This window comes from Chamaea fasciata, unplaced genomic scaffold (genome assembly GCF_029207755.1).
Source record: "Chamaea fasciata isolate MVZ Bird 193981 ecotype frontalis unplaced genomic scaffold, bChaFas1.0.hap1 SCAF_2, whole genome shotgun sequence".
Taxonomy (NCBI): Eukaryota; Metazoa; Chordata; class Aves; order Passeriformes; family Sylviidae; genus Chamaea; species Chamaea fasciata.
This window is the reverse complement of record NW_027094087.1, coordinates 83,417,266-83,442,577: the sequence shown is the minus strand read 5'-3', so window position 1 is coordinate 83,442,577 and position 25,312 is coordinate 83,417,266. Positions and strand designations below refer to the sequence as shown.

Genomic DNA, 25,312 nt, shown 5'->3' with positions numbered 1-25,312 from the left:
AATAGGAGACCCAGCTATCCAAGACATGTGGAAATGGCTGAGGTACTCAATAACTTTTCTGTCCTGGTCTTCACCAGCAAGTGTTCCAGCCACATTGCTCAAGTTACAGAAGGCAAAGGAAGGGACTGTGGGAATGAAGAACCACCTGCTGTAGGAAAAGATTAGGTTTGAGACCATTCTAAGGAAACAGAAGGTGCCCAGGTCCGTGAGACCTGATGAGATATATCTGCTGCTCCTGAGGGAATCGGCTGAGGAAGTGACTGAGCCACAAGGTACCATATTTGGGAAGTCATGGCACTCTAGTGAGGTTCCCACTGACTGGAAAAGGGGAAACATAACCATCATTTTTTAAAAGAGAAAAAGAAAGACCTGAGGAAAAACAGGCCAACAAGTCTCACCTAGGTACCTGGCAGGGTTATGGAACAGATCACCCTGGAAAGTATGCTAAGGCAAATGGAAAACAAGGAAGTGATTGATGACATCCAATACAGCTTCACTAAGTGCAAATAGTGCCTGGCAAATCTGATGGCTTTCGCCCAAGTTGGAGAGGAATGGATCTGATGGACAGACCATTTGTTGGATAAGAAATTGGCTGGATGGTCATACTTAATGAGTTGTGGTCAGTGGCTCAATGTCCAAGCGGAACCCGTTGACAAGTATCATTCCTCAGGGGTTGATATTGGGACTGCTGCCATTAAACACTTTTTTATTCAATATGGACAAAGTGTTCAAGACCAGGTCACATAGGGCTTTGAACAACGTATCTAGTGGAAGGTGTTTCTTCCCATGGCAGGAGGGCTAGAACTGTATGATCTTTAACGTCTTCCAACCTAAAGCATTCCATGATCCTATGATATTGTCCATTTTGTCTGTTTGTGGGAAATGTCTATGAAACAGCAATGCAGGCCATTATTTTAGGGACTCATTGCTGCTGTACACCATGGCACTCGACTACATACAGTTTGCTAAGAACTGCCTGTGGTAATGATGTCTTTTGTGAAAACTGCAGAGAATATGCATTAATGGAAAACAAACTATTTGTAGCTTCCCAAATCCTTCTGTCTCTGCAGACAGCTACAGCCTAGTCTTGCACTTTTACTGAGTGTGAAATGCAGGACATCATAGATAACTCTGGAACGGCAGCGGGCAAGGGAATTCCAAAAATCAAGCTGGCATTAAGAACATAAGATACATGCAAAATATTCATCACTGCAAGAAAAGCATCCGATAGTTATAGAGACAATAAACAGTGGGCCAAAAATTATTTACTTTCTAACTAAGATCTGTCAGAGACTAAGTCAACTTGTCAGCCAGATGATTCACAGAAATTGTTTGTTGCTCTTTATTGAGGAAATAGTATTTAAACTCCGCTAAAACAGGGATCTACTGTAGCTGTCTTTTTACTTCCAGTAATAAAAGAAAAATATGAACAGATGGTTTCAGCATATATAGCTGATAAAACATGTCAATTAAACTAAAGAGCATATTGGCAGTAACAACACGTCACTTAAAATTCTAAGGACAGAAATTCATGGCTATTTAACATGGCAATACTAGGAAAGTCCAGGCCTTAAAAATTAGGAAGACTGCCTATCAAAGAATGAGTTTAGCCTGTTGATAAAGGAAGAGCAATATCAGAGGTTTAGTAGAATGACACATAGAGCATCAATAGAACATTAATAAATTTATTCTGCAGAAAAAGAAAGCTGGATATGCAACATGAAAAAAACCTTTGGCATTCAAAAATTAAAATGTAAGAAATATAATAGCCAAGCTCCTGGTTTATGATTGTTTTATGATAGACCATTATCTGGGTGTTTTTTAAGGAATTCCAAGGTATAAGTATATATACTGGATTTTCAGCTGGCACCTCAGCCTTTTACATACAGTCAGAGCTCACAGAGTTTCCCACAAAGTATTTCTCAAACTCAAAATTTGGCACCCTGAAACTGTAAAAGGACCAGTTGTATGAGCTGAATGTTTAGTCCATGAAGCCTATTGGGAAACATCCCAGAGTACTGAAGAAGCCAACAGAGATTATGGAAGAAGCCTTCTTGATCATCTACCAAAGGTCTTGGGAACCTGGGAAGGTTCCCGCTGGCTGGCAGCTTGTCAGTGTTACTTCAGTTTACAGAAAGGCCGCAAAGAAAGAACAGAGAAGCACAGACCTGTTAATCTAACCTCAGATCCTGGAAAAAATATAGAGAAGATTATACTGGCTACCACTGAAAGGCATTTAAAGAGTAATAAAATCATCAGGCACAGCCAACATGGGTTCACAGTGGGAAAGTCCTGTTTAAATAATTTGATATCCTTCTGTGATAAAGTCATCCTCCTCATGGATGAAGGGAAAGTGATGAATGTAGTTTTTCTGCATCCTAGGAAGGATTTTGACACTGTTCCTCACAGCATGGACAAGCTGTCCAGCTGTGGGATGAGCAGGTTCACAGTGCACTGGGTGAAGACCTGGCTGAAGGGCAGAGCCCAGAGGGCTGCAGCATGTGGGGTTGCAGCTGACTGGTCACCAGGCACCAGCATGTTCCTCAGGGTTCTAGGGCCAGTTCTCTTCAAAATATTTATCTAAATATTTAACAACCTGAAAGCAGGAGCTGAATGCACCATTAGTAAGTCTGCTGATGATACCATACTGGAAGGTGCTGTTGACTCTCCTGAGGGAGAGTATGAAAGTTCTTGAGCATGTCCAGAGGAGGGCAATGAAGCTGGTGATGGGGCTGGAAGGTATGTCCTGTGAGGAGCTGCAGAGCTGATCCAGTTTGGAGAGAAGAGGTCTGAGGGGTTGATTTCATTACTCTCTACAGCTTTCTGAGGAGGGGAAGTAGTGATGGATGTGCACTGGGATCCAGTGACAGAATACAGAGCAATGGCTCAGAGCTGCATCATAGCACATTCGGATTGGACATTAGGAAGCATTTCTTTACTGAGAGGGTGGTCAAACACAGCAAATAGGTTCCTAGAGAGGTGTTCAGTGCCCCAAGCCTGTCAGGGTTTAAGAGTCATCTGGACAATGCCCTTAATAACAGGCTTTAATTTTCTCAGGCCGTTGTACTCGATGATTGTTGTAAGTCTCTTCCAAGAGAAATAGTCTATTCTATAATTCCACAATACTTTTTTATGGTATATCTTTTACTTGATGACAAGCAATGATTGATTTTCCTATCACTTGCAGATAGCTATCACAGTTGCCAGGCATGTTTATGCAAAGAAATGCAATAAACACTCACTCATGCAGACATATATATTTAATTAGGGAGCTGGATTTTCACTTTTCAATTTAGCGTGAAGGGGAAAGTCCTAGGATTACAGTTTGTTGGGCTATTTTCAACCCTCCCCCCCTCACCCCCACCTCCTTCATTTTGGGGTAGTTCATTGTCTATGCATACAGGACGAATTATTTGAAATAAGCAATTAGAAGATATTTCGAAAACTGTTTTGTCTTCATGCAGTTTCAATGCTCTATTTTAGCCTAAAAAACCCAGAATTTTGGCAAGACAGAAACAATAAAAGTACTCAACCTATTACCAGCCAAGTGCATCAGAAACTAATTTCATTGTTTCTTGTAGGCAATTATCTTTGTACAGCAGCCTCTGTAGCAAAAAAAAAAAAACAAAACATGCTGTGTTCTGCCCTCTTCACAGAGTTTTCTGTTTAGCAACCTGCTAAACATGCATGAATTCCAAATGGTACTGACATTTTTGATCATGGGTTACACCAGATTTACCCTTGTCTAGAGCAGAGAAGAATTTGACTAACAGTGGTGCACTGGAAGGGTATTTTCAGGGCAAGGAACTTAAAATAATGCACTGATCTGGTTTTTGTAATTCACAATATTTTAATAAGAGAGAAATTTTCTCCATGTTGCTGAAGACTCCTGAAAATCATCAATATGTTTCCTGTTTAAACAAATGAATATTTTGCACTTATACCTATCTTAAAATAACCGAAAATATTTATGTTTTGTTCTTAAGACTGCAGATAATGCAATGTGTTTTAGGATAAGGAAGAATCCTAACTTGCCTACATAGATGCATAGAATCTCCTGAAAATGCCTAGAATTTCTTCTAGGAAACCATTTTCCCTATTGATTTTCATTACTTCAAGTCATAAAATAGTTTATTTCCTAGAATTCTGTGTAATGCTGGCTCAGATATATTCTAATTCCCTTTTTAAAATATCAATCTACAGTTTCCACGTTTCACATCCTTTTAAGGTAAGTTAACTGACTGTTAAGTCAGCTATAAATTTTAATTTTGTCAAACCTGAAACTTTACATGAAGCAGTCAAATTTAACCAAACACAGATAAAGTGAAAGCTTTAGTCTCAAGATCTGTTAATTAGGCATTCATATTTTTTTTCCGTATTTTTTTTCCCTACACAAAGCAAGTCATTATGAATCTGATTATCTCACTAGTACAAACACAGAAACTGAAAGGAAATTTTGGACAACCATACATCAATTTGATTTTTAAAGGAAGCACAACAACACAGTTACAGAGTTATTTGCAGGTTTTTCTGTTTTGATTCCCTTCAGCTATACACCTAAGTCAAGACCCAGGCTCTAATGGAAATTTGTATTTCTTCCATTTCTTGGGTAGTTCCTGGGTCAAAACACGCCACACGACAGAAAATTGAAAGAGTTCACATCTACAGTGCCTTCAGCCCAGGGGGGCAGTCACCTCACATAGAAGACTGTCCCCCCTCAATCCATTCAGAAATGTTCAGTTACTGCACTGATTGTGCAGCCCATCTCCTCTCCCTGTTCCAAGCCTGGACAACATGCACTACATACTGTCTTAGGGAATGAGTGGAAGACCCTATCCAACAGCACAGAGGCAGTATTGGGGACATCTCACCTATGAACTGATCCCTGTCTTGAAACTTTCCACCTCTGAAGGAACAAAACAGTAAAACTTTCCAGATGCCCTTGCCATTGCAGTAGTTTTTTCCACAGTCATTTGGGGACTCACAATCAGAACTGGGACTGGCAAGACTGCCTCATTCCTGAAACATGGGACAAAAATCATGGTATATTGTCTTTCTACTGCAGAAATGACAGTATTAGCATCCTTGACTGTGAGCTGCCACCAGGCCTTTCATCATCTCTGTATGATATTTAAGGAATTAATGTACGGGTCAAACAAGCCATTATCCTATAAGACTGGTTTCCCTTAACTCCTTCTGGTCAGTGGCAAAGCCAGCGTAGGCAGAGGTCTGCAATATCATCCTCCAAGCACTTTTGTCAGTCAGAGTAAAAAGCTGATATCTATGAAACTGACCAGATTTTTTGTATCTGAAGGAACTTGATGGATTCCACATCCTTAGGGAGTCCATCAAAGCTATGACTAAGGAACACAACAGAGACTGACCCATTTTCATGACTTTGATTCACCAGTGAAGGAGGCTTATGAAGACCTGGAGGGATTCACTACCTCTGTCTTTCACTATTGTGAGTGCAGACTCATTTGTGAAGCTGGAACCTTTTCCCAGGAAAGGACAGGATCATTCCTGGCTACGTCACAGCAGGGGTCCCATATTCCTATATCACTAGGGAATGCCAAACTAAACTCTTATATAGAAGTCCCTGACTTGTGAAAAGTCGTTCTATAAAAGAGTTGGGTTCAATATATTTAATACACCTCACCAGAAGTTCATAACTTTGGCACATATACTGAAAAAATAGCCTTCCAAAACTAAATACTGCTTTTTAAAGAGTAGGAACAAAGTATCAAAGAATCAAAAAAGATTTTAAATGGAAGTTTAAAGATCTTGGGACTTAGTTACTTAGGAATATTCTGTAAGTATTTTCTATTGCAGAATGACAAAGACTAAAGTGCAAGCCTATTCACTGAAGTAGATGAATCTCAACTCTTGTTTGCCAAATAGCACATTAACATCTTAACACCTTAGCTAATGACTGCTTTTACATAGATGAGAATATGCATGCATTTTTCTTCCTGTCTCTTCTCTCTTAATTAAAAAAAAAAGCCTTTAAAATTGTAGCAGTCTCTTAGGTTCATCCCAAAACAGAATGAGAAAAATATAAATTTGAAATAGCTAAAAATGTTGACAAGGGTCCCTTCCGCCAGTCTGTATTTGCCACCCTCAAAGATGCAAAAGAAATAGTCTTCAGGCATCCCAAAGGATTCTTGCACTTCAGTCCCGTTTCCCAAAACATACTCATTTCATGGTTCTGTTTAGTATTGCTCCAAGCCAATTTTTATAGACTAGCTGGGTATGAGGCAAAAATCTTCTAAGTGAAGATTTCTGCATTATATTGCTTAATAGTTCTTAAGCATTTGCTGGGAGGTGACCCATCCCAAACCAATCTTTCCTTTCGTGCCTATTGCTTGCAGTCTGCTGTGGTTAAATCAATATAATTTCACAGGAAACACCACGGTAATCAAAGCAAAACACCATATTAATATATAGAGAGAGAGTAGTTACAAGTCTGGACAATTTGTCATATGCCCTACAAGAAGTGTCTTAAACCTTGGCTCAAGTTAAGAGTGGATATGACCATCCAATAATGGACAAAAAAATGTGAAGGAAAGACATACTTAGCTGAGAAAAAGCTGTAACAATGAAACACTAGTACGGTATAATGAATGAATGATCACACTTTAAACAGAGAACTAGATTGAATAAACCTATCTGAGCATGCCCTAATTTGTTATAATTTGATACTTTTCTGATTTTAAAGCTCAGCTGTTGACAAGCATTTGTTATGCTTGACATAATCTGGTGGTTTTAAAACTAATTACAAAAGCAAGGTAGCAATAAAAGGTTCGGGTGTTAAAAAAGCATTAGCATAACTACTCAGCACCTAGAAGAAAAACATTGACAGCAGTGGATGAATAGTGACAGTTTCCATCAAAAAACAACTCTATTTTTCAAGTATGTGTGTGGATATAAGAGGAGAAAATGCAAAAATGCACCCAAAACAGTGCCTCTGGTTCCACAGCTACCTGCAGCTGCTGGTGTCAACGGCCAGCTAGATGCCTTAACAATATGAGTTAGTTTCTAATACTGATTCAGTCTCAGAGGACAAAGTAAGCTACAGCACAGCAGAGGTCAAAAAACTCAAATAAACCAAACAGCAATTTGTAATCAGTATTCTGTGCTCCCTTGCCAGTCCCTGGAGGAGGATGTGCAGTGTTGCACAGACCTTACCATTGTAGCTGTGAAGGGGATGTTGTCAATCACAGAGGAGGCCAAGGCAGACACCCAGAGCACTAAAATGATGGCCACGGCCAAGCGCTGATCCTCAGGAACCACCTGGAATTGAGAGAGAGAAAATTACAAGATCAGTGTTGCTCTGTGTGTCCCCCACAGAATAATTGCATGTTCTTTACAGTTTTAATTTATCGACAGTTATTATTCCTTTAGGCTCTGAGACAGGAAAGGCGTCTCAGATAAAATAGCCTAACATTTAGTAACAAAACTACAGTTCCTCTCCCAAGAAAATATGAACAAATAGAAGCACAAAGATTGATATTTCTAATACTCAGATTTCACACAAAAAATACACTGTGCAACTGTGAATTTTGACCTTTAGCTGTTTATACATTTTTCCACCTTTGCATTTTAGGAGTTTTTAGACTACAGAAAAATCTTCTCTATTGTATTTATGGCTATGTTTATTCTGGATGTGGACAGGTGTATACGTATTAAATATGACCCATGCCAAAGTATGACATGCTTTCTTGATATTGTTGATGCAGGAATGCAATCATTAGCATCAAATTCAAAATAAAATTATTCTTTATTATTCCACTAGAGTAAAACTTTTTCTTCCCTGTTAAAAATTATAAATATTTTAAACATACCTTTATTAACAAAGCCGTCTGCTCTCCTATATAGTCTATTAAGTGCAGATGAGCCAAAGCCTGGGGAAAAAAAAAAAGACATTGATATCAACTAATGAAGTGCATGATGCACTTACTTTTTTTTCACTGGATGTAAGAAAAGGTACCCATTTTTTCCCATTTACAGGATATTGATATTCAACTCAAGTAGCTTCTATAGAAGTAATTTTAGGCAAGAAAAGACACAGCAGAAATTGGGATTGTATTTGCAGAAGTGAGTAAAGGCTGTAGTGAAATGACTTGTAGTATCACCAAAGAGCATGGGACACAAGATCAGAAAATGGCTGAAACTTAAAGATGATGTTATTCAGTGGATATGGGTCTTCTGAAAACCTGAACACAACTGATTTTAAACCAAACCCACAATATATATAGAAGTATATCACGTGTTTCAAAGGTTGGGTGAAATCAGACATCTCATGTCCAGCCTCAGATGAGGAAACAGGAAAACAAATTATGTTTCTGTTTTATAGCTTCCTCAGACCCATAAAAAAAAAAAAGGCCAAAAACCTACAACAAAAACTACAAAAGGCAGTATCCATCTGCTAAAACCAGGAGAGAGATCTTGGATGAATGGAAATTGGCAGCAGCATCTGAAAGGCAGGAAATACATCTCTCTAATGCCCAAGTCAGACATGAGCACTAAGGAGGTGAGCCCTGTAAGCACTGGACCCCAGGACAGTCTGGATCAGAGTGCTCTATCATCCCTGTGAGGACCATCCCCAGTTGAACAGGACATTTATACAGCATCCCGTGGTGCTACCACAGATGAAAAGACATAGGAAGACTTCAGCCTGGTGGTGCTAACTCTGGTCTCTGCTTGGGCACACAGAATACAGACTGAGTCTTCACATCCAAGGACAGTGACCTATTCCCTTGACCCACAAGGTAAAAGGGTGATTTGAACTCACGAGTGAAAGCCTTTAATTCGTGTTTTCTTGTAGGCATGAAGAATGAAGTACTATTTTCAGGTTTAATAAGGTATGTCTATTTTATGATTCCTCAGTTTCTCAGGGGAGAAAATCACATAATTTTTGGTTTTGCCTAGACCACACTGGTTGGCTTGTTTTAATTTTTTTCTGTCAAGTAAAAGAATCAGTCAGCTGCCATACTTACAGACATCAGTCCCTCACAGAGCTGCAGGAGTCAGTATTCACACAACACAGCTCCATGTAACCCCCCCACCTGGCAGCCAGAGCCCTTCAGAGACTGCAGTGGGAAAAAAAGCATTCAACTCGCATGCTGTCAAATTCCGTGACAGATGCAGACAAAGATCCTAATGGGTATCAGGTGGTGTGGTATGGGACACTGGCTTGTCAGAGACTAAGGTGCTTTCATTCAGACTGGAAATTCCTGTACCTGCAGCTCAATTGGACACCAGCTGAATAATAGTGGTTTGGGTATCACCACATAGAAAATTTGGCCCAGAAATAATATTTTTTAAACAGTACATTGAACAAGAATAGGTTTATCTACAATTAATACAGCATGCAGAAAGCAAGCAGCAAAACTTTTAAATACATGCATGGACCCCTTATACTATTAAAAAAGAACATTTTTTCATTACTTTGGCTTCCCAGGAGAATCTTTCCTATGAAATTAATTTTTGTTGGTGATTTTAAGTTACCATTTTCTTTCTAAGGCATGTTGCTTTATCAACTCAATGGTTATGACAGTGACTTTTTAAATGCATGTAAAAGCAATATCCTTAATGAACAGCAATATTTTTGTATCATTGCTTTATGTTCACACTTCAAGATAAACTTTTAAACAGATAGTTGTCAGTAATAAGAGCCTAGATTCACGTACAATTAATATTGCTGCCTTATTAATTATCTACTAACAGAATGCATTGTATTTCTGTAATGTTCAAAATTCATTATGGAACTCAAAAAAAAAAAGAGATGTTCAGGACCCGCACATCACTCCTGCAAGAGAACCTGCAGGTAGCTCATCTCGTTAGAGATGGTGACAATACTAATCACATAAATAATTTTAGGATGTCTCCATGATCTCCAGGTCAATCTCCTGCAAGCATCTAAGTACAAGTCAGCAATTAGTACTCTGCCACTGTCCTCTCCGGCATGTAAACTGCAAACAGGGTCTCCTGGATATTCCTGTGTCTTCCAAGAGGAGTAAACATTATTGCACTAATTGGTGTCTTCAGGCATACTAGTTCCTGTAGGGCAATTCACAACAGAGGTTCTCTGCAGAAAGAAATCATGTGCCATTTTAAAACAGAGTCTAATTTATGCTTAAAAATTTCCATTAATCCTCTTGTGGACAGCATGTCATGATGACTCTTGCAAATAAAGTCTGCCTGAAGGAATTAAGGTAATATGCCACTTTCTACTATAAAACTGAACAAAGAACTGTAATCCTGAAAGGCATAGGGACTTATTTTACAGAGACAGAAGAAGCAGAAAGATTTTTATAGCATGTAACAGCCACTTGTGTATAAAGACTAAAAAGACTGTTGTAAAGATAAATTACCCAGGGGACACGATGGAAAAACAAGAGAGTTCCAAAGGATTTCCAAGTTTTTCATTGTAAAAGATAGACCAGACTGGACTGATGGACCCCCAAAGGCAGAACCTTCAAGAGCTCCCCTGTGGTTCCGGAACTCAAATCACGTTTTCCAAAATGACTTGCAGCCTAAGTCCCACACAGGTTTTTAAATGTGCCTTGTAATAGGAAAGAGAACTTTTATAGCAGTAGGAAACAGCTTCAGACTGGGAACTATCCAAGCTGAAGGATCACCAAGGGTGAGAAATATGAGCTGACAAATTCTGGATGCCCTAAACTATAGAAAGATTTCTTATACTTCAACATATATTTTTGTTTTGACCAGTTTCTTCTTGACACTGGTAACTTAGAGGAAATAAAAATGCCTTGGAAAGGACTGTCACCTACTAATTGAATATATTCAGATAAAAATTAGCTGTGATGATGTAGATAAAATATTTTCTCATTCACTGTGCGGAAGAATTTAATGTATTGTATTTTTTTCTTGATAATCTGGACAAGTTTCTTTCATGACTTTAAACTGCAGTTATTCTAGACAGCCAGGAAAAATATTCTTTCATTAGAAAACTATTCACTGGTGACCTGAGATACCAAAAAATGAAGTTCAGTGAATTATAATAGTTGTATCCAAAGTCTAGCAGTAAATGGCAAATAACTTCCTGTGTATTTTACTCTGTTATTGTCACACAGTCACCCAAATCTCACCTGGTCAATACAAGTTCAAACAATAAATACATCAGGGAACACAACTAATAAACTGTTACAACAGCAGTAGAAGTAGTAAACATGGCTTCAGCATTGATCGCCTATAAGAGCTAGAAAATTCAATGTTACATGGAACCTCATAAAATGGAGAACTAAAAAATGCCTATTATAATGAGCATACAATAAATCAATATTTCCTGATGAATTTTAGACTTAGTAGCTCACAGAAAAGTGCATAATGATAATCAGAATTTCCACTCATCTTCTTGGAGGTTACCAGATTTTGACTTCCACTTTGGCATTCATTAGTTAGTTGAATTGGTTCTTGTTTCTATTTTCTTCCTGTTACTGATGGCAATTTTTTTTAAGAGATTCCAATTTCCAAATTTTTGGGATTTCTTCAATTATTGGGAGGGAAGAGGGGAGAAAAGAGTCTATATGAGCAAATTAGTTATCACAGGCCTTTCCCAGGCTTCTCACTCAGGCAATTCTCTAGCCATGGCAGCATCAGTGGTCACTTGGGTATTGTGAGCCATTCTTCTACAATGTTATTACATCATTTAAACACAACAATTAACAACTGAGAAATAGTCAGTATTCTAGAAGCCTAGTTAAAAAGTTAATGTGAGTATCCACACAAAAAAAATCAAAACATTTGGGGTAAAAGTAAATCCTCTCAAGATATACAAAAGCATCAAATAGGGAATAAAAGAAGATACAAACATGGACGGACATGGATGTCGTCAAGCAGACAAGCACAAAGGAACTACACAGCAAGGTATCCAGGCATTTCAAGAGCTGAATATTTTTTAAATTAGCATTGCAAACAGAAATTCAGTGTTATTTTCCTTTCAAATCACACTCTCATGAGATATCTTAGGCTATTCGGTAGCCAGCATGTAGCAGACAGCACTAGAAACATTTTTCAACTCTGGTTTAATCTTGTTCTATTATTTTTCCTGTCATCTGTATAAATAATTGTAAACAAACAAATAAATGCACATAAAATATCTGCACACATAGACCAACAATAAACCCAGAAACCGAAATTTAAATATAGAAAAATGATTGTGTCAGATACATTCAACAAAAGCAGAACATGGAAAGAGAATGAGACCACGTTTATAATGAAAATTTAAATATGAAAGAGGTCCAACTAACTTCCATTCTCTGCTATTCCTCTCCATATTACCATAACTACATTTGATCAACAATGCTCCAGTGGGATTGAACAAGCAGGAGGCCTCTCTCCAGGAACATAATTCACATTTGAAATCTTTTGCAATTCTTCAGGCTTCAGAATCAGAGAATATTACCTCCATGAGAACAAACAATGCTGCAAAGAAAAGGAGGGTTGCCCATTCAACTCTGCTCAATATCATCTCAAAATCATGGATGTCTGCTAGCACTAGCAGCCAAAGGGCTCCCAACATGGCAATCCAGCCTGCATGAGAGAAAGAGAGAACAATGCTTTACACTTCACAGACTTCTTATGTGTTACCAACATGTAAGTTACAGTATTGTGATTTTCAAAGATTTTTTGCCATATTTTTGCTTTAACCGTAACAGGAAAAGTTACTTCACAGATACCACAGGATGAATGGTCTCTGCTTTCAAATTAAAATAAAATCTAAAATAAAAAAGCCAAGGCAAGTAAGACAAAGTTGAGTTACTCCAATAATCTATGGGTTTGGATCACAGAGATATCTTTAGGTATTTAGGAGTAGTGAAGGATTCTGCAGCTCCTGAAAGCCTGGCTGCATCCCCTGAAACTTGAAGACTCAGTGGCTGCCTGCTCTAGAAGATAACCAGGAAAAGAAACTCTCCTTAGAAGAGAGATTTAGACCAAAAGAGGCTCTCTTCAGATATGATCCTTCTGTATATTCTGAAGTATTTTAATACACATATTTAGATGACTAATTGAGAGAAAACCCAAATCAAATGCACAATTAGCCAGAAAATGCAAATAGCAAATCTCCAGTCCAATGCAAGGCTCACTTTCCCTCTGCACAGTTAAAATTCTTTCTAGAGCTGTTTGATCCCTCTACTTCATTTATCTTAAAACTCCCAGAGTTCCCAAAGCAGCAGAGGAAAGAGAACTGTCAGTCATATCTACCATGACTTTTCAATAGCAAAGTTGATTTGCTGTATTTTAAAACAAAGCAGATCTGTTCATGAAAATTAAATTTCTTCAGTCTGAACATAAAAAAAAAGAAAGGTTTATGGAAATGCACTGCCTAATTTTCTTTTGACTGTTGTCTTGGCTGTTATCTGTATTTCATTAAAAAACAGTGGGTCCAACTCCACCTTAAATAAATAAAGATGATGGCAATTCCTATTAGAATACTTCAAGGGAGATTAGGTATGTGCTGATTTGAAGCTAAATAGCAGAATTTTAACTGCTATTTTATAATAACCTAAGTGACAACATAACATTTTCTCACGCACATTTTGTATGTAATTACAACAAAGTGAAGAATTAAAGAATTTGTCATTACTTCTGGTACAATCTGTGAAAATGTCTGTGTCTTATTCCTACCATTCTGTCTCCAATAATAATGAATCAGCTAGAACATGCTGTATGGAGATAACAATTAATCACTAAAGCTAATGAAGTATTACAGAATTGCAGAAGAGGTAGATGGAGCCAGGCATTTTCTAGGACCATGACTGTTATCAGCACACATTGGCTTCGAGTATGCAGCTTGGCATGAGGGAACAGTGCCTGACCTTACAGTATTGTTCCCTGAGAATCAGACAGCCAAGGGAGGTGTCCTCCTGCTGTGCTTCAGCAAGTACAGCTCTCCAGAGGGGAGTGCAAACACATCAGCTGCCAGTTGTGGCTGCACAGAGCTGATTTCAGTCTGCACATACAGGGAGAGGAAAGGCAAGGAGAGAGGACAGGACAGGACAGGAGGCTTTATTTTAATTTTTTATTCACTATGAAGAATTTTGAAAGTACTAGGGTACATTAAAGGCTGGCTTCTCTGTTCATCTTTTTTCCTAGCTTCCTGGACCACAAAAGAGAGCCATGAGGAAGAAAAATAGAAATAATTTTGTGGGAATACACAGGACAGAGAGTAAGACAGATTTAATTAGCATAGCTAGTCTGATGACTAGGATGCCATGGCAGGGACAAAAAGAACTTTGAGATTATGAGAAGATGGGATTAAATCTGTTTACGGGAAGAGGAGAGATTCAATCAACCCCCTACGAGAAAGATGTTGTAAAATGCATAAGTTACTTGAATGATCTTTTAACCTAATTATTGTAGTAGAAATTATCTTCCCTGAAATGGTATATAAGCTCTTGGAAAACCTGAGTAAAATCGAATTCTGATCACCAAATCAGCCTTCCCATCTCTCCATCAATTGCCAATGCAATTTTTTTTAAAATAACGTCTCATTACTTTAGTGAAAACAAAGCCCATTTACAGTTCCATGGACCACTTCCTTTACTGTTGTTTAGTGCCGCTGCTTCACAACAATTGATGTCCCAGAAACAGAAACTGAATCTAAATTCTATTTCTACCTTTTGAAGAGGGTGACAGTTTCTATTTATTTTAGAGAAAAGGAAATTTAATTATAAAATGCATCTTGCAAAATTATAATGCATTCTTCATAAGAAAAGATTTCTATGTCTTCTGCCTAGTGTCAGAAAAAAATGTACAGTAGAAATTGCTTAAGTGCTTTGCTTTTCTCATCCCAATAGGCAAAACCACCCTTGGAAGAATACTTGGGTCATGATGAGTGAAACACAATTGCAATCCTATTCAAAAAACCCCTTATTTTAAAATAATCAGTAGATTAACTTGAAATTATAAAACAATCTAAAACAATAAAATAGAAGCCTAGAATTTGGAGGTAGGCAGGAGAAAGAAATTAAGGAGAAAAATTACTGTGTAATTTATAGGGCTTTTCAAATGCTCATTGAGAAGAATTTGCATGCCTCAGCAGAAGTAATTTTGACCTGCTACCTCATAGTAGCAGGTCAGAAGTACAGAAGCATAACAAACTTCCTCCTAACTAAGGGAAAATACACTTTGGACACTGTATGTTCTTTATATGCACAGAATTTGGTGTAATGCATTTATGAAGACTGAGGAAATTTCACTTTTCTGGAAATTGAAACGGCACTTGAGACATTTGAACTGAAAACCAGTCAGGATAACGTTGCATGACCTCACTGGTGGCCTGGGCAAAACAGGAAGCTGCTCAAGAGAGTGCAAGAGAATACATTTAGGTAGGAAGAGTTAAAACTGTAAAAATTCAGGATGGTAAGCAACTGGATGACAAACAGTCCTACAGAAAAGACTTGAGAAACACAATGCGTCACAACTAAATCTCATGGCCCGTTGAAACACAGAACCAGGGCTATAAATAGTAAATTCTGTGGCACAACCTCTGCTCTCCTCAACCCTGGCAAACCCTGAGAATATATACTGTAAGATGCATGCCCATTAGAAAATCTGTGGTAGAAAAGGAAGAACAACCAACAGTCTGAAGAACTGACTTTTGAGGAAAAATGTAGAGAATCCAGGATAGTTAGCACAAAGATAAGATGATTAAAGAGGTTCTGACAAGACTTTGGGTAAATACCAGGCTTCCCCAAAAGGCAGAGAGCAACCCTTTTGTGTCAGCAGTAGTGGGTAGGTCAAGAATGAGTGAAAAGGAGATGTTAATAGCAGCAACAGTGATTCAGGAAACACAGTAGTAAGAGTCACATGTTTATAGTGGTTGAGAAATTTTTTTTTTTGAAACCATCTAGACCAGCTTCTGCCAGATGAAAATATAGTACTCCAATCTTCAAACAATGGGAGTGACACACTGATTTTTTAATACGTTTTTCTCAAAGCATGATTTTAGTTTTCAGCGCTTTTTAAAATTCTTTATTTTTCAGAATGTAGCTTAGGGATGTACGCCAGTCTTTCATGTAGTATGGTGCAATTGTAATGTAGTACATGCATGATCATCCTCTTACACAAGCCTATAAAAATATTGGGGTAAAAAAGTTAAATCAAAGACATATGCACAGTGGTGCTTGCTCTACTCATAGTTTTATGGTTTTATCAGTAGTTCTGAATGTGAATGAAAATGTTCCATTTTTTGGTTTATTCAAATTTTATTTTATCAGGCATCCCTGAAAATATATATTCTGAAATCTTGCTGAATATTTCTAAGAAGCACTTGCTCTCCACTGGTAAGTGCTCTTTTATCTTTAATATCCTTTTTTTTTTAATATAAAGTTACCTTCTCACAAAGCAACTTGCTGGTCTTTTGAGCAGTCTCTTTTCACAGGCTTAGCTTCATAGAAATCATTTTATATTCTTTGTTATTTTTAGCACCATAGTTTAAGGCAACTCCTTGGGGGAGAGAACAGTGAAGGTGGCAGTCTAAGACTTTCACTACACCAATAAATACTTGGTATAATACAAGAGGAATAAAAGGATATGGGAAAAAATGGTGGAAGCTATAACCCGATGCAAGGCAGAAGAAGCAAGATCCTATGCTGATACAAGGTAATTACAGTAATAAAAAACAGAAGTGTTACATAAAACAAGGTAAAGAACTGACTGCTCTCTAATCACAAATCAGCATATGCACCTTAGGACAGGATGTTCTGGCCTTTGTTGAATAGCTGTAATAGCATGAAGTCAAGATGTGAAACCACATTCACCATTGTATTGTAATGCCAACACCTAGCTTCATTACCTCTCCAAACACAATTTTATAGACGAGACAGGATGGCACCCAAAACAGAACGCTGTAAGAAAGAAACCTGGTTAGACATTTCTACAGCTGGGCACTCCATCTCCAGAGATGAGCTGACAGATATATAGCTGTCTATATCACACCAATCTGTTAGACTGAAAATATACAGACTACTCTCAGTAAAGGTCACTGCAAGCAAACACAGTCTATTGCCACTGCCTTATTGACTCTCGTGAACAAAAAAAATTTGAGGAACTGCAAATATCAAGATAGAGGGAAGGTCGACTTTACTAGAGGTGAGCAATAAAGATCAAAAGCTGCACTAGCAGATACAACTGGTTACTGGCTCTTGTTTTTTTTTCTCGTCAAGTGTATGGGCAGTTGCATGGACAGGGGGTATTGTACACGCACAACTACCTGTTTTTAAAGACAAGCATGAAATTTCAAAGCAGAATTTTTTGAAAACTATCCTAAAATAAATTAGGACTGCAAGGATAAAAGAAAGCAGATCTCTTGTATTTTCACAAGCAAGGTGTTATGCTGACAGGGATGAATAGCTAACATCTGGACCAGACTTTCTGAGTCTGAGTCAATGCTGACTGCATTGATTTAGCTCCTTTTCAACATTCTCATTATTAAAAAATATTGTCAAATCTATTTTTAACTCATGTTCATGTACACTCTACCAGGAATGTTTTTGACATGACTATGAGTCAAAGATGCACTAAGTCTCTCAGATACGGTTATGTCCATTCCCATTTTAAAAAAAAAACAGCTTGCATTTTCAAGGTGCAAGCGTCTATGCCACATACCAGAGGCCAGCAGGTCAGTCCCATGCAGAGCTCTTCTTGACCTCAATGTCAAAGTACCAGACCACCCAAATCAACTCCACCACATGCCACAACAGATAACAGAGTAATTGGATGAAGCACAAGCACCGAGGTTAAGAGCACTAAACAAGGACAAAAATATCAAACTCCATTGGCAAATGTAGCTGATGATACCTGGAGAAAAGGGCTGCAGAGCAGCCCCAGCAAGCACACCTGCAAGGATCTAGAAGAGTCTCCAGAAAAGCCTGAAGACTTTGAAAGAGGACAGCATGAAGTGTTTGCTCTAATTTTATTATGTCTTTCTACATTGCACGGGATGCTCTTATCAGATGCGACAACACATTGCTTTGTTTACCGTTGTCAGATCAGCAATTAAAGAAACAACTTCAGTCATGGAAAGCAGCATTACAGCTTCATATAGGTGGAGCATTAACAGAAAATGGTAAGGGAAGAAATATATTGTCAAAGACAATAGCTCATGAGTAACTGCAGCTAAAAGAAATACATATAATAAAAAAGAATCCACTCAACAGGGGTTATAGATGATAGAGTAAACCTATGAGATGATCAAAACCCATTTTAGGGGTAACAAAAAGCACAAGAAAAAAAGCTTATACATAGAAAACACCTCAGATGATAAAATCAGGTATAATGTAGAGCTGAAAATCAAATCTGAAAGTAAAGATTCAGAAAATATATAAAAATGGGCACAAATGGATTCAAGCACAGAAAGTAAGAAACCATCAACATCAACACTATTAACATCTTGGTAAAGAAGAGGAAGACACCCCTAACATGTCATCTCATTCCAGAAAAACCCTCAAGTTATCAACTGTGTATTGTGGCTCCGCCCAGCCTAAATGTGTGATGCTTAGCACCCTGGAGAAGATCAAAGGGTGACCCTAACAGCAAGGAAAAAAGGGACATGATACTAGGATTATTCCTTTGGGTTTTGGGTGGGTTTTGGGTGAAGGGGTTTGGGTTTGGTTTTTTTTTTTGGAGGGGAGTGGGGAGGAGAAGTTGGTTGGTTGCTTGGTTGGTTGGTTTTTACAACAGTCTATACTGCATATTGTTAATGAGTTTTGTTTTGTATTAATTAAACAATTTAGACTCTAAGTGTTAGTACTATCATAAAATGAATAATAACTGTTTGCACTGATTGCACTGGAACAGCTTTTAATTAGACTGACAATAAATTCTCAGCTCCAGATATAGAGAATGTTCCCCTTTTTATCCAGAATATCACAAACTTAGGAAGACCATGGAGACTTTGAGAGCAGGAGCCTACTGCCATATACAGAGAAGGTATCTGTAATCCAAATGTTTTGAAGGCCAAAAACATTTACTTTACTGAAATATGTGAAGGAGTTTCCAGGCAACTACAGATTATTCAGATGGTATTTTTAGCTCCACAGAAAAGGTCCACAAATGTTACTTCCCAGGCTTTGCATCTGGTTGCCTAGTTTATCAAGCCGTGTTGGAAAGCTTTCCAAAATAATGAAATAAAATTTAAATTAAAATGGGGAAAAAAATTGAGACAAAGAAAATAAAACAGTCATTGTGACAGCTTTAAATGCAGTTGACAATAAAGTATCATTTGAGCCATTACTTAGGAGTCAACACCTACAATTTTTCATCAGCAAAAATGATTCCTTTCCCAGACCTAGCTAATTTCTAGATAAATGTAAGCTTTGGTGACAAATTAAAGACTAAATGTGCACTTTTCACAATGAGGATATAGTGACATAGGAAGTGAAGTATAGGATGTGCTAAACTTAATGTCATTCTTGGAATCTGGCCTACGCTTTCTCAAATCTAGCTTGTTCACCAGTTTTTATATCTTATTAGCTGCCTATCTCACCAGGATTTTTTGTTTTCTTAAGCATTAAAAAATTATACATCTGCTTATTAAACTGGTCTATAGTTTTTGTCAGATATTTTATAAAACAACAGTTCAATAACATTGAGTAGCTCTATAATGAACATTTCAGCTTAACTATTGCACAAATTAACCTGAAACCAAACATAGGAAAAATAAAAACACTTTATTTTTTTTCTTCCTCTCCATGGGGACAAACACATTTTAAGTCAATTTTGTTGGTTACTGCAAATACAGTTTTATTGTTTTTAAACAAGTGTCATTATTTATACAATTCCACCATCACACAGAATAGTGGCATAACATAGTACAATCTATTTATCACTGAAAAAAGATGGGAAAAGTGTTCCAGAATAAAATTTCAAAGTACAGAATTAAGAGCTTTTGGCATTTACACCCCCCTCATGCTAATGGTATCTGTCCACACCTTTCTCAACCCTGTGCTCCTCTACAAGGATATATAAATCTTTTGGATCTGAGGAATTCTGCTGCACACTGTGAGGCAGGATCTTTCTCACAAGGCTGTGGGGGAGAGGTTCAAGTTCAAAAGCACTTTCACCATTCTAAAGCAGCCCCTTGGCACAAGTTCAAATGCACATGCATAGCCTGTCCCAGGGCACACATAAAAGCTGGGGAGGCGAGTGGGGGAAGTTTCTTAGAGTTCCTCTTGAGCAGCCTCCTAGGACACCTCTTCAGATCAAAACCACACTGACTAAATCTATTTCACTTGTGGAACACTGGAGATTTTTAGTTTACCTTGTCACCTAGTTTAGTCAAAGTTAGACTTCTGCCATTACAGCACTGCAACACATGCATGCTCTTACACACACACATACTGACCCTACAGATCTGTCTCAAAGTTGTTAGCAAAGAATCATTCCTGCAGTGAGCTCCTAATTTAAATGTTACAATAAATAAATGAATTAAGTTAGTTGCTAAAATCTTAGTAGGCTGCAATAATGGAGAACTGGCATCATTGTTTCTAAGTAAATATTGGTGTGAAACTTCACACATTCTGTGATGAAAAAACAAATGTAAGCAAGTGTGTGAGGCTCTCTAGGACCGTGCAGCCCTCTCTTCCTCTCTAAGCAAGCTACCTGATAAGTGCCACTCAGTTTCAACTCTATGATAATTATTGGTTCACCCATGTAAATCACAGTCTAAGCTGAAAATTGAGGAAATCCACTGAAACATATGAAAATCAAAAGCAAGTAAAGAGGAGAAACTTTAAATCCATCCACTTCCCTGAATCTGAAAAGTGACTCCTCTCTCCAGTTAAGACAAAATTTTTTGCTATAATTTGCATAAGAGTCTCTGTAGGCATAAAGAAGGGAGGAGACTGAGCCCCTTTCCCATTAAGGTATTTAATTTCTCATGTGAATGTGAACATTTTTTTCTGTAAATTATGGAAATTAGTCAATAAATATGGCAACTGCTATTCAAAGGAGTGACAATACAAGAGTCTTCCACATCTACACCAACTGAATACGTTTCTCCTTTAATGCTCTGGCAATAAAATTAAAAGCAATCTGCACAACATAGCCTATCAAAAAAAAACAGAAGTCAGTTTACATTAAATGAAAACAGTTCTTTTCCTACTTCTCCACTCTTTCAGTTACAGTTTTAAAATATTCCAAAAAAGCAAGATACAACTAGTTATCACAAACAGCAAAAAAAGTCTTCAGACCCTCAAAAGTAGCTGTAGCAGAATTTGCGGACTAAGTCCACAGTTAAAAGTTAAACCACATCAGTATAGAAGACGAGAGAAATTTTTGCAAGAGAAAGAAGTCTCATCAAACAAGATAACCTTTGTTTGTAAATATTGAGGAATTTTAGCTTTAGTGCAAGAATGATGAGGGAAATTTAGATCTAGGATGTTTGCCTGACAGGAGTGACATAGAATACTGATTATACAACTTGTCCTACTGCCCAGAAAGGTCATAGTGATCATGTTAGTTACTTGAAAGTTCCTAAAGTTAGTTATAAGTTCCTAAATTCAGAGAGTTTACTAACGCTACTTCAGTTAATCATACCAAAGATGAAACCAGGCTGAATCACAGCTGTTGACCTTCTCCACTGATTAGTGACACCCCCAGACATTATTCTGAAGGCAGAAGAAGGTAATTAGCTTAAACATTGAAGAATCCACATTGTCTGAAGGATCACAGATGCCCATGGCACCAAAAATACCAGAATGGCCTCAGACAGTAGCATTAAGACATGACCCCTCTGTACAAGTAAAAAAAAATCCAAGACAGCTCCCTCAAGTGAGTAAATTCAATTCAATGAATAAAAAAAAAAATCTCTCCCTGTGCCTTTGCTTTAATAATTCATCAAAGGAAGATGAGAAAATCCATGGATGGTAACACCATAGGTTCACCTATGGTGAAGAGTCATGTCTTTAACAGGCACAATGCTGGCAATAAGGCAGGAATTAATATACAAATAAGGCAAAACCACAGTTATATTTCTCCTGGCATTCCACCCCAGCTGCCAGCAGCCAGCAGCCAAAATTGAGGCAGTATCTCCTCTCTGAAACAGGAACTCTCTCATCTCTTTATTCTTGGGTTTTTCACATTGTTCCTTAAATGTGAGAGCAACAGAGTTTGTTGCAACCTTTTAAAGGAGAAGACAACATTTTCCTGTGTCAGAAACTAGTGAGCCTGGTCCTGGGAAAGAGGTGTCCAGAAGTGAAAAGGAGCAAGACAGAGGGGGGCTGCAAGAGCAGGCTGCTTGCATTGCATGAATAAAGCACAGAGAGGCAGGCAAAAGCAGGGCCACACAGATAATGCGTCCCTCTTCAAAGATTATAGAAGGAACTGCACAAAATTCACAGCAACTCAATGAACTGACTAAAACCAAATCAAAGATAGAGCATATTCCCCACAGAAGAAGAAGGAATTAAGCTATAATTTGATTTTGGTATTTTTTCTGGCCCAGTCACTTTGAATACTCCCTTCAAAAAATCTAGCTTAAAATTCAAAATCTTACTTTATATTACTTTTTAAATCTTTTTGGACATATTAATATAGTTCAAAGCTCTAGACATGCCCATCTAAAAGATAAAGTCAAAATAGTAGCCAGATACAATCCTCAAAGGGGCTTTAATTTCATCCTTTGTCATCTTTTCTCAAATGCTTTATCCATGCTTTATCAATAAAATAAAATAAAATAAAATCTCATGGGGCCAAATGAAAGTACTGTAGGAGTCTTACAGTTTTTAAGTATCTGTTTTTTTTAAGTCTCAGTACTAATGTTTTATTAACATAGATATTTCATACAATTACACTAAATAAATTAATGAACAGGCACTAGAAAACTGAATAGGAAAGAGTTCTGCATTTCAAAAGGCAGCTAAGTATGCAAATTTTATTATTTAAATTAAAATGTCAGTACCTTCAAATTATATTAATGATTCCAAGTTCATAATGAAAAAATTGTATCAAGGCTTGGGACCGATAAAGAATTTTAAAATCTTTCTCTCTACCAAATGTAATTTAAAGTTATTAGATTTCTAACACTTCAGCCTCTGTATAAACCATTATTCTGGTAGAAAATTAAACACTGAACTGCAATTTACTTTCATTTTTTATGAGAAAAAATATTGAACAAATTTACCCACCCCAACAGAGTACAAGATGCAGTGTATATTAGGAAATGCATTTCCACGCCTTGGAAGACTAAAGTCCATAGAGCCTCTCAGGAGCACTACTTCACCTATCATAAATAAGTGACAGCTATCATCAAGATAGTGAAATTCAGGAAACAAAAATGAGAACCTGTAAATTATGGAACCTGTAAACTTATCAGTAGAAGTTTACAGGTTCAATTACTTTTCAGTAGAAATTATGTGTATGCTTTAGTAACATTTATTCATAAATCTGACAGGTTTTCCATGAATGCAGAAGGGAGAGAGATTATACAGAGCACATACAGCCTTTATTTACTTTCAAGGTTGTTATTCAGCTACTGAATAACAGAAACTTACACTGCCAAACGTTCAATTTGTTTTCATTTATTTTACTGGCATAAAGCAGGACCAAAAAAAAAAATCAATAGTTACTATGTTTTTTCTTCTAGCATTGACTCCAACTCCTTTGCAGTATGGAAAAATATCTTACCAAGACCATACACAACCAGTGCTGTTTAGTCTTTAATGACTGTCTGGCTTTTCAAAAAGATTTAGAGATGTTTGGCTTAATTCAAGAAATCCTACATGGTTCAGTGCCACTTATCTGAGACACAAAAGTAAGGGTGCAAATTGATTTCTTAAATTGCCAGTGTGAAGGCCCTTCTTATGTTTTCAGCCACCGTGACTTCAAATGCATTAAAATGTTTTCAGCTTCTGCATTTTCCCAGACCTTATTAATGTAGCACTTTTGCAGTTATACTACTTCAGTTTACCTTTTAACTTCTTAACAGACAGTAATCTTCATGGGCTGAAACTGCCCATTTGCATGGCAAATAATCTGTCAGCAGCAGATACAGAAGGTCTTGCTTACAATCTGATCACAACTGTAGAGCTATAATTGCCTCTATATTTTGCACAGCAAAAATAAGTGTCAATGTAATATCTGCGTATATGATTATTCATTTATACAATAGCTATTCCTCTTTAAGACTGCTCCATCTTTCAGCCACTGAGATAGAAGTACATAGTGTGTAAATTCAAACTGCATGAAAAAATGTGTTTGAAATTCCATAATCTTGAAGAGATCAGCAGCCAAAAAAAAAATTTTTCATTTTTTATTGGTCAATGCGCAGGTAGGTTTTATGACTGTCCTTCAGTTAAATGTGAGATTTGATTTGGTACTGATTTCAGGATATGTGGAACTTTTTCTAGTAGAGATATACAACTACCTGTGCAAAAATCTCCACATATAGATCTAAATATAGAAAGCATGCCCACAGCTACTTTCATTTCACCCATATACAGTGTCCTCCAGGTTTTATTTTTGGAAATGAATTATTATGGTGATAAAGTGATGGAGACTGCAAATTATACAAAGAGCTTTCTACACTTAAGAAATAATGCCAAACTCCTTCTTTGTTCTCCCATGGAGTGATTATTTTCTGATCTCCCTGATGCATCTTGGTCATTCACTCAGTGAAAATGATGCCAAGGTCAAATTTGCTCATTCTGTAATGTTTAGCCGGCTCATTAGTATTGGAAAGTCCAGAAAATGAAGTCATGAGCACTCTCTGTTATTCCTCCTGGGGTAACTGGGACGTGACTGAATTTTTAAAACCTGCACTTCCCTTCCCAGAGAAATTGCTGCTTAACCTGGTAGAATTGTGAGGACAGGGACATATGCAAAACAGCTTTCTAAAAAGATGGAGACTCAGAAAGATACAACTGGCTTTTTTTCAGGTAGGTTGCTTATTTTACTCAAAACAAAACTAGGAAACTTACCAAGATCTAGGTAGATGCCTGGAACAAATGAGTTGAGAAAAAACATAAGAATAACACATCCCAGCACTGTCAGGCACTTGATGAGAAGAATTTTGTCCGTTATTCTGTGCTGGAGACAGACAGGAAAATAAAATTAGTAATTGTATTAAAGAAGAAGCTATGTATTATGCATAGAGTTCAGGAAAGCACACGTGAAGCCCAAACTGCTGTTCCTGTATTGTATATTCCTCTTCAGCATAAACGGCAGAACTACCTGAATAGTTTTATAGCTGTGCATCTTATGCATACCTATAAAAAAACATGAGGACATGGTCCAACGGGCTTTAAGAGATACAAATATCTAGCACATGCTGCATACATTCAGC

General features: G+C 37.4%; 1 protein-coding gene across 9 annotated transcripts in view; it reads right to left on the bottom strand.

The window, feature by feature from the left end:
- The window catches only part of OCA2 (OCA2 melanosomal transmembrane protein), a 164,240-nt gene that overhangs the window by 54,457 nt on the left and 84,471 nt on the right, over positions 1–25,312 (bottom strand). For all 9 annotated transcript variants that reach the window (XM_066176518.1, XM_066176521.1, XM_066176522.1 and 6 more), the window contains 4 exons: positions 24,948–25,056; positions 12,431–12,558; positions 7,845–7,904; positions 7,189–7,293 (listed from right to left, as the gene is read on the bottom strand). In XM_066176518.1, the coding sequence (XP_066032615.1) occupies positions 7,189–7,293; positions 7,845–7,904; positions 12,431–12,558; positions 24,948–25,056 (402 nt within the window). The remainder of the gene's footprint in view (positions 1–7,188; positions 7,294–7,844; positions 7,905–12,430; positions 12,559–24,947; positions 25,057–25,312) is intronic.